The 13,600-nt window shown below is 40.4% G+C and overlaps 1 protein-coding gene across 3 annotated transcripts in view; it reads left to right on the top strand.

Moving 5' to 3' along the window:
• epha10 (EPH receptor A10) overlaps window positions 1-13,600 on the top strand; it is a 166,779-nt gene that overhangs the window by 40,043 nt on the left and 113,136 nt on the right. For all 3 annotated transcript variants that reach the window (XM_084919679.1, XM_084919678.1, XM_084919680.1), the window contains exons 2-3: window positions 4,843-4,907; window positions 8,334-9,006. In XM_084919679.1, the coding sequence (XP_084775805.1) occupies window positions 4,843-4,907; window positions 8,334-9,006 (738 nt within the window). The remainder of the gene's footprint in view (window positions 1-4,842; window positions 4,908-8,333; window positions 9,007-13,600) is intronic.

Raw genomic sequence — 13,600 nt, 5'->3', positions numbered from 1 at the left:
ATGCCATCTGCCACTCCACCTGCCTGCTTATGCTGACTTGTGAGTCATTGTTCTTTCTCCCACAGGAAAATGGTACTAAGCTGGTTACCCTTATGTGAAAGATTACAAGAAGGTGTTCCTGATTAAATGTTAGTTTTTATGGGTTACATGGGAATATGTTACATAGGAAACGTAATATTTGGACATGAGTTGACACATGGAGCATTGGCAGCCTGTGCTTATTCCAGTCTCAGTGCTTTCTCTATAGGCAGGTTGAACCTCCGGATCCCCCAGGTCTTCCCAGTTGTATGCTGGCTAGTAAGAGCTCTGTTTCACCAGAGTGAAATACTATTTAGCCTGTTATAGAATATTTGAGCAAAACGCAAATTTATTACATGTAGGGCTGTGGATCATTGCGATTCATGTCTGTTTCTTCTTCTTCTACCCTTTTCCTTTTTCAGACTAAGTACCTGGAAGTGCGCCTTTTACTCACAGTTTAATAGCTGCACACACTTAGTTCAATCAAAGAATGGGAACCCTTAACCTTGCAAGCCCTTGAAATTGGCCCCTGTGACAGAGCTGTCTTCATGTTGTTGTCTACCACTAAAAGGAAAAAGAAAAAAAAATAGCTGTGTAAGTGCTGGCTGCACACTTGACAAAGGCCAGATTTTAGTGTTTACCTCTTCTAGATTGCTGTTGGTGCACCAACACATTCCCTCCCTTTCTTGTGAATACTTGAAGTGAGTGCTGCAGTCTACCTCTCTCCTACGGCTATCTCTTCCTCGTCGCATCCTCTTTAGCAAGGCTGATAATTAGTACACCGCAGAAATCAGAGAAAGATCAAAGTGTGGATGAGACCAGGGGAGGGATGATAAAAGAGACATTTACATTTTAGTTTCAATTTCAATGAAACTTTTCAGGTAAAATACATAAATTAAAAAAAAGAAAGAGAGAGTGCAAAAGTGAGAGCGATCACACTGTGATCATAGAAAGAAAATATATAGAGAGAGAATGAGAATGATGACATGTGCTTCCAATGCTACGTTTTTGTGTTTCATAAAAATCAAATTTGGTTTAAAATAAATAGTTTTTCACTGAAATCCCACCACTAATTTCACTCAGCCATCCCTTTGCATGCAGCTTATCCAAACCGGTTGACAGAGAAGCTGCTAAAGTGATAGCTGTTACTTTAAAGACTGTTGTAAAGATAGAATTTGCTTAAGCAATGTCAAATTTCCTGAGCCTTCCCCTGCTAATTGTGACTGATATCATCTTAATTATAACATATTTCTCAAAAGAAGAAAAATAAAGAACGCTGACTTTTTTGTTGTTGTTGTGAAGGCTCATTTTTAATTTTTCATCAAAACATTAGCAACATAATGGTGTCCTTTTCTCATATGAAGTATTCTATATTAACACTGTCAGTATTGTGTGATCAAAGCAGAGGAGCCTCTGTTACTCTTCAGGGATCATGTTTTATCTGCTGGTGATGAAAGTCAGCCTCATTTTGTGGGTCCTAAATACTCACAAAACAGCCTTTTGAAATTATTTAGTAAAACTAATGTGTCGTGGCTATTAAGTTGAGGCCATGTGTCACAGCGTACGAGAGCTTTTATTTCTGTGTCATATGTTCTTTCTCTGCCTTTTCCCTCCCTTCCCCTTTCCCTCTTTTGATGACCCTTCCTTCACCAGATTAGCTTTTCTTTGCCGGACTTTTTGTCATCCTCTCTGGATATCTTTTCTCTCGCTCTCTCTTCCTACTGCCCTTAAAGGCCCATTAGTCTGTCTAACTACACTGTGATTGCCAGACTTATGTATTCAATGTGTGATTACAGTGCCAACTTTGTCCTGCAAGTCTCTCTTTGACTGACTGTCTGACTGCTCAGGAAGACATAACGATCCCTTGTGCGTTATCCAGCGTATTCATTTATGTACACTTCATGTGCTCATTTCTCACTTCTTCCTTTTCATTTTCCAGCCCTTTCTCCAACTGTTATTTTTTCATTCTTTCTCACTTGTTGGCTCTTTCTTTCTTCTCTTTGCCCTCCTCTGCTGATTATTTTCTCTCATCATCTCTCTTTTGGCTTCTGCCTCAGCCTTCCTCTGTGTCTCTCCAGCACCTTTGCCCTCTCCCTCTCTAATCTTTTCCAAATGCTTCTGTGTTATCAGCGCACCACAGAAGCATGCTTTGGGCACCCTTTGGTGTTAACCCAAAAACAATGAAATTAAGTGTTTTGTAAAGGATCTTTAATTTTCCAGCAAGGCTTCCCTGATCCCTATCCAGTGCTCTAGTGTCTCCTTTTCAAGCAAATCCCAAAATAAGAAGAATGAAAACTGCATGCGCTCTCATTGTCCTCTGAAGATTTTGGCTATACAAACTGCAATAGCATTGCATAGAAGTCTATTAAATCCTTATACAGTTATGGTCTTGAAAAAATAGTAATAACAATAATAATAATAATAATATAAAGAAAATGTATTTACAGTAAATAGTGATACATCTGCAGACATTTGTGCCAGAGTGCATATTCTTCTTGTCAGAGTGTGAGTCAGCCACAGGTTTTAGTCACCACTTCTTATACAGCTGAGTCAGACTGGGTAGGCTTCTGGTTTTTGTTTTTTGCTCATCAGGATGTCCTTGTGCCTTGTTATTAATTTCCACAAAGCCAGATATTTGTCATGTAGCAGCTGCGTATGCGATCAAAGATCTTTACACCAAGAATTGCTCGGTACAAGGTGAAATTGTTACTTCTCAAGGAGTCTGTCTCTAACTGCAGTCTGTGTCGCTCAGGTTATTTTTGATAGCCCTTACAATCTCCTGAAGTGGTTGAAAGTTGAAGCAGAACATAAAAGTTAAAGCCAAGTAACAAGAATGAAAGTAGCACTTTCAAGGATAATAAAAAGCAATCTTTGCACAGTGTGTTCCTTGAAGTCTGGAGAAAAAAAATGGCTTTGTCTGGTTGTCACACCTCGGATTCCCTCAAAGATGTACGTGTTGAGAACACTGTAAGAGAGCCTGGTTCTCAGTGTGTGTGTGTGTGTGTAAGTGTGGGTGAATGTGTGTGTGCCAGTGGAGTGGGGGTGGGGGTCTGTTTAAGCAGACAAGCTTAAAGCATGGTTAATTTTAATATCAGCAAAATCCCTTAAAAATCAGGTGTTAATGCAGCTCACCATATGTCACTACAGATATTGATATTAGATTATAGATTAAGATAAATGTGCTGATGATGGCTCTCGTGCACGCCTGCCGCATAGAACAGAATGTAAAACGACAACTGTTCTCAGTGCGACTGCTCAGATACGTCCTCGCTAATGAACTCTGGTTCCCTTTTCAAATTTGGTAGAACGGGTATTAAGATCTTTTAATAAAATGAGAGTTACTTTGGTTTTGCTCTCTTGATGAATATTTTGATCTAATACTTAATCTTGAAATTTGTTGTACCAGTATCTTCCTTTGTTGCTATTGAATGATTTAATTATATATTATATCAACATAAAGAGATCTAAATAGTATTTCGGATTCAAGTACATGACAAATGAAGAAGTAACAGGACATAAAAATGATCTATGGCAGATGAATAACATCTGACATTATCTGAAAGGAAACTGGAAAATAAAATCCAGCAAGGACCTGGTGCAGGACCTGAGAGGTGCTTCTGGCCCTTCAGTTGATCCATATACTGTTTGCTGTACAAACGTTACATGGATCAACTGGTGGCTATCGAGAAGCCATTCTTACCTGAATAAAAAAACACACAGTGGAGCACTATCTGTGGATTGGCCTCCCTACAGCCCAGATCTCAGCATTATTGAAGGAGTGTGGGATACTTTTTACTAAGAATTGAACAAAAGCTAGCAAACACAAAATAGAAGAGGTTTAAATGTCCTTCAAGAAACCTCAGGATCTATTGCCGAAGACTACTTGAAGAAATTCCAAGAAAGTTTGCATAAGAGAGTTCAGGCTGTGCTAAATAATTAAAAGGTGATCTCATACCAACTATTAACATTCAAACATCATTAGAATTGCACTCTGCACAACTCTGAGGTCTGTTTTTGCCTCATATACTGCGTTTCCACTTATGCGAGTGGTTCAAGACTCTTGAATGGTGTTGTAGTTATTGTCCTTCAGTGGTGTAGCTTAGGCAACGCACTGTAGCTTAACTCCTAGATATTTCTTTAAAGAAACTTTGCTGTATCTGTTATTTGGCTGGTTTTAAACAGGGAGATTTACGCCGGCTTTCACTCACTGCAGTCTGCTTCTTATGTAGCTGTCCGTGGTGCTGAAACCAGCTTCAAAGCTTACATTTTGTCTCTCTGTGCTGAAAAGAAACTGTATTTCCTGTTTTCCACTCTTGAAAGCTAAATAAGGGTGCTCTTTTTCTCCCGACTCTTTGTAAAAGTTCTATGGTTCTGTTTTGTTTTGTTTGTGGTTTTCTGTGTGTTGTGTGTGTGAAGCCAGGGGCTAAAGGAAAGCGCTTTGTCCAGCTTAAATCCTCAACAGATGGTGTTAATGCATTTATCAAAGGACAGGTTCACTCTCAACAGATTTTGTCAAACCTTTCTCAGTGTTAATGCCTTTCTTTCATTATTCCAAACCTGACGTGTCATTTTGCACTTTGTGTTATTCATATTTACTCCAAGCACTTTCAGAGGCCAAATAAAACTGAACTATTATGCAAATGTACTGTAAATGACTAATTTAATACTATTATTTGCTTGAGTTAGTGTTAATTGAGTTTTGTTATCATGCAGGTGAGGTACACTGTTGGGAAATGTATTTAAAAATAAAGGCAAATACACTCTAATGCCACATGTCGTCTAACTCATGTCTGTCTTCCCCCCTTTTTTTGTAATTTCCTGCAGTGGTGCTGCTGAATTCTAAAGAGACTCAAGCAGAGCTCGGCTGGACGTCCTATCCCCCTAATGGAGTAAGTATAGTTGTATTTTTCATTACCTGCATGTAATTTTTTTCATTTGTAGACGCATGTGTTTACTTGCCAGCCTCCACACAGCTTGTTACTTTACTTTTCCACACCTTTTCTTCAATTTGTCCCCAGTGCTGAGCTCATCATTATCATTAATCATTGGGACTAATCCAGGCTACTATATAGCAGTGTCCAAAGCAGCTACACAGATGTGCTGCCACAGATAAATGGCCTTTTGTGACGATCGATTTGGTCCGTAAAACCCTTTGCACTAAGTTATGACTGCAAGATAAATGCAGGAGCACTTTTGCCAGAGCAGTTTGTCACCCACGTGTCACCTGCAAGTTGGCCTTTCCATGCACACACACATGATAAGTCTATTATATGAATAACATCACTGCTTTTAAATGTGCTTTGTTTAGGATAGAGGTTGCTGAAGCACTTGTGTTTGAGATGACTGCTGCACTACGTGCTCCACTATGCATAAGATTAATGTGACTGTGTGATTCACCTACATGTCCCAGTAGAAGTGATAGAGAACACACTGCACCCACTTTGATATAGTCACCTTGACAGGAGAGGGGCTGATCACATTACCATTGGAGATAATCCATTTCTACTCTTTTGCTTTGTGCACGTTTGTGTATTTATGAGAGAGGGAGAGCAGTTCATATTTGCTGCTCAGTTCACTTTCAATTCTGTCAAGAGCGCCTCGGTAATTCAAATAGTGACATGGAGTCATAATCATTCATCTGATGGATAAATTATATATTTGATTAAGTTTTTCTCGCTCTTCCAGACTGAAAGTAAATCAGAAAAACAAACTCTGCCCTACGGCAAATATTAGGAAACTATAAAAAGCATTCTTAGAGTGCTCAGAGGAGTTTAAACTTTTAAGTCCTCAAAAATAAAATAAATTTAAAAGATAAATAAAATGCTATATTATTCAGTGGTTCCTCACCTTGAAGAGAATACTTGTGACTCCCTCCCAATGGCTGAAATAAGGTGTGCACATACACCAGATTTTTTTTTTTTACTACTACCACTTCTTCTAAAATAACAACTACTAATAATAATCTTTTGTTAGCAAACAGGCCAGTAATTATCAATTATTTGGATCAATATTTAGACAAAAAACACCCTTAATCTATTCAGCAAGGTGCAGAGTTTTTTAGAACAGAGAATCTCTGTCAGTACCGATATAGTATCAATATTTTAGGCTACACCAAAGCTGCAAAAAATAAATAAATAAAAACTATCTGTAGGCTGAAGGCCAACTAACAAAGCCCTTTAATTAAGCCTGCTGTGTCTTTTTTTCTAAATTCGTTTCTTGTGAATAAATCACAAGACTGTGGGATGAAGCGTTTATACCAGGGGTAGGCAACCTTTCTGATGACGAGTGCCATTTAAAATTTCCTCAGAGGTCAGTGTGCCATATGATTGCAATAGCAATAAATTTAATAACGCTCTATATTAACGGTTACACACTATATCGAACCACTTTATAGAATTATATTTTTTCGCAGATGTTGGCAGCAATCAGTGAATAGTTATCAGCTATTTTGAAACCAAAAAAAAGGACACTTTTTATCCATAACAAGAACTCCATGACAGCAAATGGACTGTACAACAGAAAATGCAAATGCTATTTATGGTCTCCTCACAACAATGATAAGAAAAATAAACTGGGCCAATATGGCATGTCTGTTAATACAGAGACACACATGTTATGTGATCTCTGGTCTCCCACTCAGACACACAGGTCTCCGAGTGTCCAGCATTCAGACGGCTGCCTGAGGACACTCATGTGAGAGAAAATCTGCTCACACAGATATGTAGAGCCAAGTACTGTCAATAAGGCCTCTGCAATGTTCTGAAGACAGTTAAACTTGTCAGGTAGTGATGTCCAGCAGGTGAAAATGCAAGCTCCATGAACACGCACAGCTGTGGGTTCCAGCTGCTTCGATGTCATATGTATGATTTCTATACATTTTACGTCAGATAAAAACTTTGGTTGTAAGCTTCAGATAATTATTTATTAAAAGCTAGACATTTTAAATGAGAATAAGAAAGTATTTCTTTGTGCCCCCCTTTCGCTGTTAATGTCCTACCTGGCCCCCTGGCAAAACTTTGCTAGACCCGCCCCTGCACAGTTACCAGCTGTCAGCTACATAAAAAAGGATCCTGGTGTTATTTGTCTCTCAGAAACAGTTCATAACTTCCCTTCAACTCATTCGTGTCACCTAAAAGGTAAATCTGTTACTCCATCACCTGTTCAGCTCTGATGATTCAGTAAGGACATCTCCTGGTTTCATCTTCATGTTTCCCTCTCACCAGATATACAAACCGATATCATGACCAGCAGCTTTTACAGCTGTGGCTCCAGCAAACATCAGCTACTAGAAAGTAATATTAAATACATTCTAACAACAGCTGATCAAGCTTAAACGTGCTGCTGTTGTTTAGCGCGACATTCGGCGGTTTCCTCTTTCTGGCGCAAAGTGGGCGATAAACAAACGAGAAAAAAGCCGATCAGCTGATCATTGATCAGTTTCATGATTGAAGTGGCAACCACCCAGCTGTATAGAAACTCCGTCATGCTAGCTAGCACGCAGTACGAGTTATTGTAACTGACTGTAAAAAGTCAGCACAACGAAAATAAACTACACCTAAACTTGGTTTATATCTGACCCAGATAGACTGCAGGTCATAACTTTTTACCTGAAGTTCAGTTCACCTGACACTCGGACCGGCGGCCGCCTCGGGTCTCTCCTCTTGCACCGCCACAGCCACCACCAAACAATTGAGTTATTTTATCCACCACCTTTCATTGTGACCAAAAGTCACCGGGCCACCCGGTATGCCCGATGGCCAGTCCAGCTATGGTCGTGCCATCAGTTAACCCTTCGTGTGCCAACTGTGGCACGCGTGCCTAGGGTTGCCGATCCCTGGTTTATACAAACATTTAACACAAATGCCATTAGTTTAAGTGCCAAGCAGGCTGAGATCGAAAGAAAGTGACTAAGGTCTGACCCACAGTTGCAGAAACACCACTTAAGACTCACGATGACTGAGCCTGTTCATTATGTCATTGTGTGACGCTATTAGAAAATCTGAGAACCAATGATTTTTATTTCAAACACCCACTCATCAGATTATGTCATTACACTGTTAACCTGAACTTACTCACTCCTGTTTGCATATCTATTCTTTCTGCTGTCATTTAACATTTTTATCATCTGTTTCTTGCTGTTTTTTGTCAGTCCTTCATGTTATTACTAAGCTCCTTGCTGCTTATTCATGGTTTGTAAAATGCAGTATGTCTCTTTCCATTCCCATATTCCTTTTCTTGATTTTCTTTTTTCTATACCTCACATTTAAGGATTTTGTGTCTTTTTCCCCCCCCTGCCCAAATCTTTATCCCTACAGTGGGAGGAAATAAGCGGCGTAGATGAGAAGTATAAGCCCATTCGGACATACCAGGTGTGCAATGTGATGGAGCCCACGCAGCAGAACAACTGGCTGCAGACGGGCTGGGTGGCACGTCGAGGTGGACAGCGCATTTTTGTGGAGCTCCAGTTCACTCTGCGTGACTGCAACAGCATCCCTGGTGTAGCAGGCACCTGCAAGGAGACCTTCAACCTCCTGTATGTCGAGTCAGACAGGGACCTTGGAGGTGTGACGCGAGAGGACCGCTATACCAAGATAGATACCATTGCTGCTGATGAGAGCTTCACGCAGGGTGATCTTGGTGAGAGGAAGATGAAGCTGAACACAGAGGTGCGCGAGATCGGCCACCTCAATCGTAAAGGGTTCCACCTGGCATTCCAGGATGTCGGTGCCTGCGTGGCACTGGTGGCTGTGCGGGTTTACTACAAACGCTGTCTCGCAACCGTCCAGAACCTGGCAGTGTTCCCCGATACAGTGGCCGAGGCAGCGTTTGCCACGCTTGTAGAGGTGCGCGGCACCTGTGTTAACAACTCTGAAGTTGACACAGACAGCCCTCCCAGGATGCATTGTAGTGCCGAAGGTGAATGGCTGGTGCCTATTGGGAAGTGCAGCTGCAGCGCCGGCTATGAGGAGGGACACAGCAGCTGTGAAGGTAGGGAATGGAAAATCAGATAGTGGGATGTATGGATACATGAATAAGAATGCAGCAAATACAAGCAACGAGAAAGGAATTGTGTCGGAAATGAACTAAAGCAACAAAACCAGAATACTGAATAAAGAAAAGAAAGAATTAGCAATGTTTTCATGTGTTTTAGCTCTTTGATAAAATGCTCTGGACTAACAGCGAGCAGGAACACACCAGGAAAAAAAAAAAAAACTGTGCGTGATTTTTTTTTTTTTTTTTTTTAAACACAACTTGGTTTGAAGTTTTGCTAGAAACCGGTGTCAGTGTATTGAATAGCACATACAAAATACAGCAAATAATTGCATTGCAATCAAAACTGATGATTTGTATGCAAACTAAGTGAAATTGGCATTTTTTTCATGTGTTAAATGGCAGTGCCACTTGCATTAGAGCCAATCCAAATTCCAAATTACATTGGAGGTTCAGGCAGATATTGCTAGCAGCTACAAATATTATAAAGCCGTATAGTTCTGTTGAAGATATATTCAGTTAAAAAGACTCTGAAATTGACATTACCTTTAGAGTAAGTAATATTCAACAACAGATTTGAAGTGAGTTAACAGAATGAGGATTTTTGCAGTGAAAAGAAGAAAAAAGGAGAGGAGTTTGTGAGGGCGATGAAGTTGGGCAGAATAAAAGAAGAGATTAATGGCATTAGAAAATGAGAAAAGCAAGGCTGATCTGTATTGAGACACACACAGAGATACAGATACTGTAAGAGTGAACGAGGGAAAGGGAATAAGTGCAGGTGAGCAAGGACAGAAAGGAGAAATCAATGTTAACGAGTGTTTAGACAAGAAGAACGATCCACAGTGGTCATGTTTTTAGAGGGCAGACAATAGAAGTACAAAGACACCTTTCTCATTCATTTTCAAACTGTGCCTCCTTTTGTTCTATACTGACAGTGCCATCGATTGCGAGGATCTTGACTTGTCAGAGATGTTAAAATATTTCGTGTTTATGTCCAAACGTTGTCACACATATTGGCATGTGAGGCATGGTGTGTGTACCGTGAGTATGAGAAGTGTGAAGAGCCTGGTGTGTGTGAATGTGAACACAATGACTTTGTGTACTGTTTCTTCAGAAGGCCGTGTCCCAAGCTTGACAACACATCTTTCTTTCATGATGCATAAATGTCCCGGTTAACACACAGACACACCTACATGAAGTGCTGCCATTAGAAAGCTAGCGGGTGGTTTGATGTGTTGCTTTCTGACGTAAACTGAAACGGACAGTATTGCGATCTTTTGTCACAATTGCTCATATAATAGCAGCAGTTTGAACGCCTGACTCTCGCTGTTAGTTTTCACACCCCATCTTGAATTATTGTGCAATGTGATGTGGGTGTTGGAGTCACTTGACTAGACTAATGTGCAGTAATGGGACAGTAATTTAGACTGTTGAACTCGGTGCGGTGATCTCATATTGATCCCTGCAGTGGTTTTTTATTAAAAATGTATTGATTCTGTGTATTTGATTCACAATAGTAATTTACACCAGCGTGTTTGTATTCCAAAGTGAAGCTCATTGTGCTACTAACTAAAATATATAAGAAACAGCAACATAGCTAAAAGGCTCAGTGAGTCTATCCATAAAAAGTCAAAACCTTACTCAGTTTTCCTGCTGTCCACTTCAAGGTTGTCTCTGTCTGAAGCTCTGCACAGCTCTCAGCACTCCTGCTGTTTTCAGGTCATTTCCTTGAAGTCTCATTCTGACCACTTCCCTCTGCACGTCTTCTTTGCTGTGTCAAAGCAGCATGCCTTTAACTATACTTTCATTTTGGGGAAGAAGTCAGGTGAGCAACAATTTGCTGTTGCCGTGGCCATGAAACCCATCACGTTCGGGGTCGTTTGCAGTAAGTGTTCTCCCTCAGACACCTCGGGATGTCGATGACCTTGTGCATTACCTGTGGACTTGTACATAGCATGATCTTCCAGTGAAGACTGCTGTTTTCTCATCTAAGTCATAGCAGGGACATAATATTTTCTTAACGGTAACATTTTTTGGTATGATTGTACCATATGCCGCTTTTGGAATTCTTTCATTTAGTGGGATTTAACAACCGATATGGTAATTCAATCACATATCTTGTCTGTCATTGTAAATGATGGGCCGTAACAATATTAACTTTATGAAGTTTCTGCTAGAGTTCTGTAAAACACCTAGCTGTTGAGAGGAACCAATAGTTAAGGAAAAAAATCCAGAATAAATAGTATTAATAGTAAAGTTGGTGATAAGTTGTGCAGAACTTTGGCTGCGTTGCACATTTTCTGGTTCTGCAGTAACGGTTTGACAGTTGGAGCTGAGAATTGTTTAATGATATTGGCAGTTGGGCCGTGTGCAAATAAAGTATGTGTTGCTTGTCCTGCTTTTTGTAATTACTGACAATGCTTTTTCGACAATAAAATCTTCGCTGCGGACAGAAGAATCTGACTGATGTACAAACCAACAGAGAAACTCGCAGGAGAATAACAATGTGGTACGGGGAAGCACCGCGCAGATGGATGAAGAGAGAAAGCAGTGACAGGAAACCAACAAAAAAAAGTAACATTTTAAAGGAAAAGAAGGAGTAAAGGGAGAATAGAACATGTCAGGCATCTTGCCAAAAGAGCAAGTAGACAAGGACAGTGAGTCTCAGTGATGGCACAGAAAAGCCAGCGAGTCCACAGAGACTCAGAGAGAGAGAGACGTTTTAGACTGCTTCTATCGGTGCTCAACCTTGACTGGGTGCAGTTTAGCAAGTAACTGTGTGGTCCACTAGGTGTTAGAGAATGTCATTATCCATGAGAGTGGTCTGCTGACACACACACACACACACACGTTCCCTGTAGTGCCTCTTTCCTCACTTCAGCTGTAATGGTATGAATATGCAGCCAAAGCCCAGACATCTCCCACTGCACCAGAGCTATTGATCAGCTGTAATGCTCCACTAAACTGAGGAATTGCGCTGGGACTGCTCATACACACTTATACTAAGGACACATCTCACAGCAGACACACACACACTTTTTTTTTAAATTTCATTTTGTGTGTTAGAGAAAGACATCGGGTCTCCATGTGCACCTCATAAAAATGGATAGTGAGATTACAGAAATGTTTTGTGCGCAAGGACATTTCAGTTTATATATGTGTCGCAATCATCCTCATGCACATGTCCTTCAAGAATATGAATGAGTAGCTGCTGTGAAGTACAATAAAAAAAAGAATGCAAAGCAGTAAATCGCAACAAACACAACAAAGCTGTGATCTTCAGTTTGCATACAGTGTTCACAGGTTCTATGTCTTATTTACTCCTGAGCGTAATTGTTTAACTGAGTGAGTGAAAATGCACTAAGTGTCTCAGTCCTGGTCAATAATATTGAAGAGCCAGTGAGAAGCTACTGATAATGGTGTAAACAGATAGTGCAGTGCAGTAGGGAAGAGGATTATTACCGCATCCTCTGCAAGGGTCACAGAAGATTTAAGGAATGCTGGATTACTTCGGATTATGGCAACTGCTGTCATAATTCTTTTTATAAAGTTTTTACCTAGGAAGTGTAGGTATTAAAGGACATTTAACTTAATTTAACAACAACAAAAAAACTCAGCAAAAGAGCAAATTTGTTATGTGTCCAGCCATGCGGTGGCTCTCGTCTGGTTTTCATCTCTCCAGTTCGACTACTTTCTGCATCAGAACTGAATGAATGTGTAATTATAGAAAACCTAAAAAAGACAAAAATGTGTGTGGTGTTGAAGGCGTCTCTTACAACTGAGTTACTACCAAGTATCTCTAGGATGAAAAGAGGAGATCCTGGTGTTTAAGATTTAGGTCATGCAACTAATCCGCTGTTGCTCAGAGGACCGCAAGACTGCTGCTGCTTGTGAAGATGAGTGTAAATACGAAGAACTTAGAGCTTATGTCCACTTAGCTTCCTCATGAAATACATGAAAGGCCAAAAAAGGAGAGCGGGTTTAAAAACCAGAGCGGTAGGACGACTTGGATGTGTACATCTTGACCCTGTGTGCATTCACAAGTCATACACACGTTGTGAGGAGCACACATATGGTCTTCGGTCTCATTATGAATAGCCGTCAACAGGAACAGACCAGGGGGCAAAAAAATTACGTAATATATTACCTCAGAAATGGTGTGTTTGATGTACATGTGTAATTATGTGTGGGGTTTTTTTTGCATGTGTCTCTCTCACACTCATGAGCTCCATCCTGTTCTAATTAAGACAGGCTGCTCTTTCTATATAATTACTGAGTTTGCCTCATGCCTTCAGCGGATTCTCTTATTATCTTTGTTTGATGCTTCACAATCCAGCTCCATCACATTCACCACCCTGCTATTCCTTCCTATTGCTCTCCTTCCCTCCGTAATTTACTACACGCCATCCTTCTCCTCCCCTTTCCCCCCTCATGCACCTTTATTTCCTTCTCCTATTTACCCCCCATGCGCTCCCTGTGCTGCCAAAGAAGTGTATACTTAATTTCTATCTCACTGATCAGAGCAACACTTCACGACTTCCTCCAAAGAAACTGTTTGCGTTCTCTCTCCTCCTCTACCTTTTTCCTTTTT

This window comes from Perissodus microlepis, chromosome 22, assembly GCF_051167445.1.
Source record: "Perissodus microlepis isolate ML-2025 ecotype Zambia chromosome 22, ASM5116744v1, whole genome shotgun sequence".
In the NCBI taxonomy this organism is placed as follows: Eukaryota; Metazoa; Chordata; class Actinopteri; order Cichliformes; family Cichlidae; genus Perissodus; species Perissodus microlepis.
This window is presented reverse-complemented; position numbering and strand designations above follow the sequence as displayed.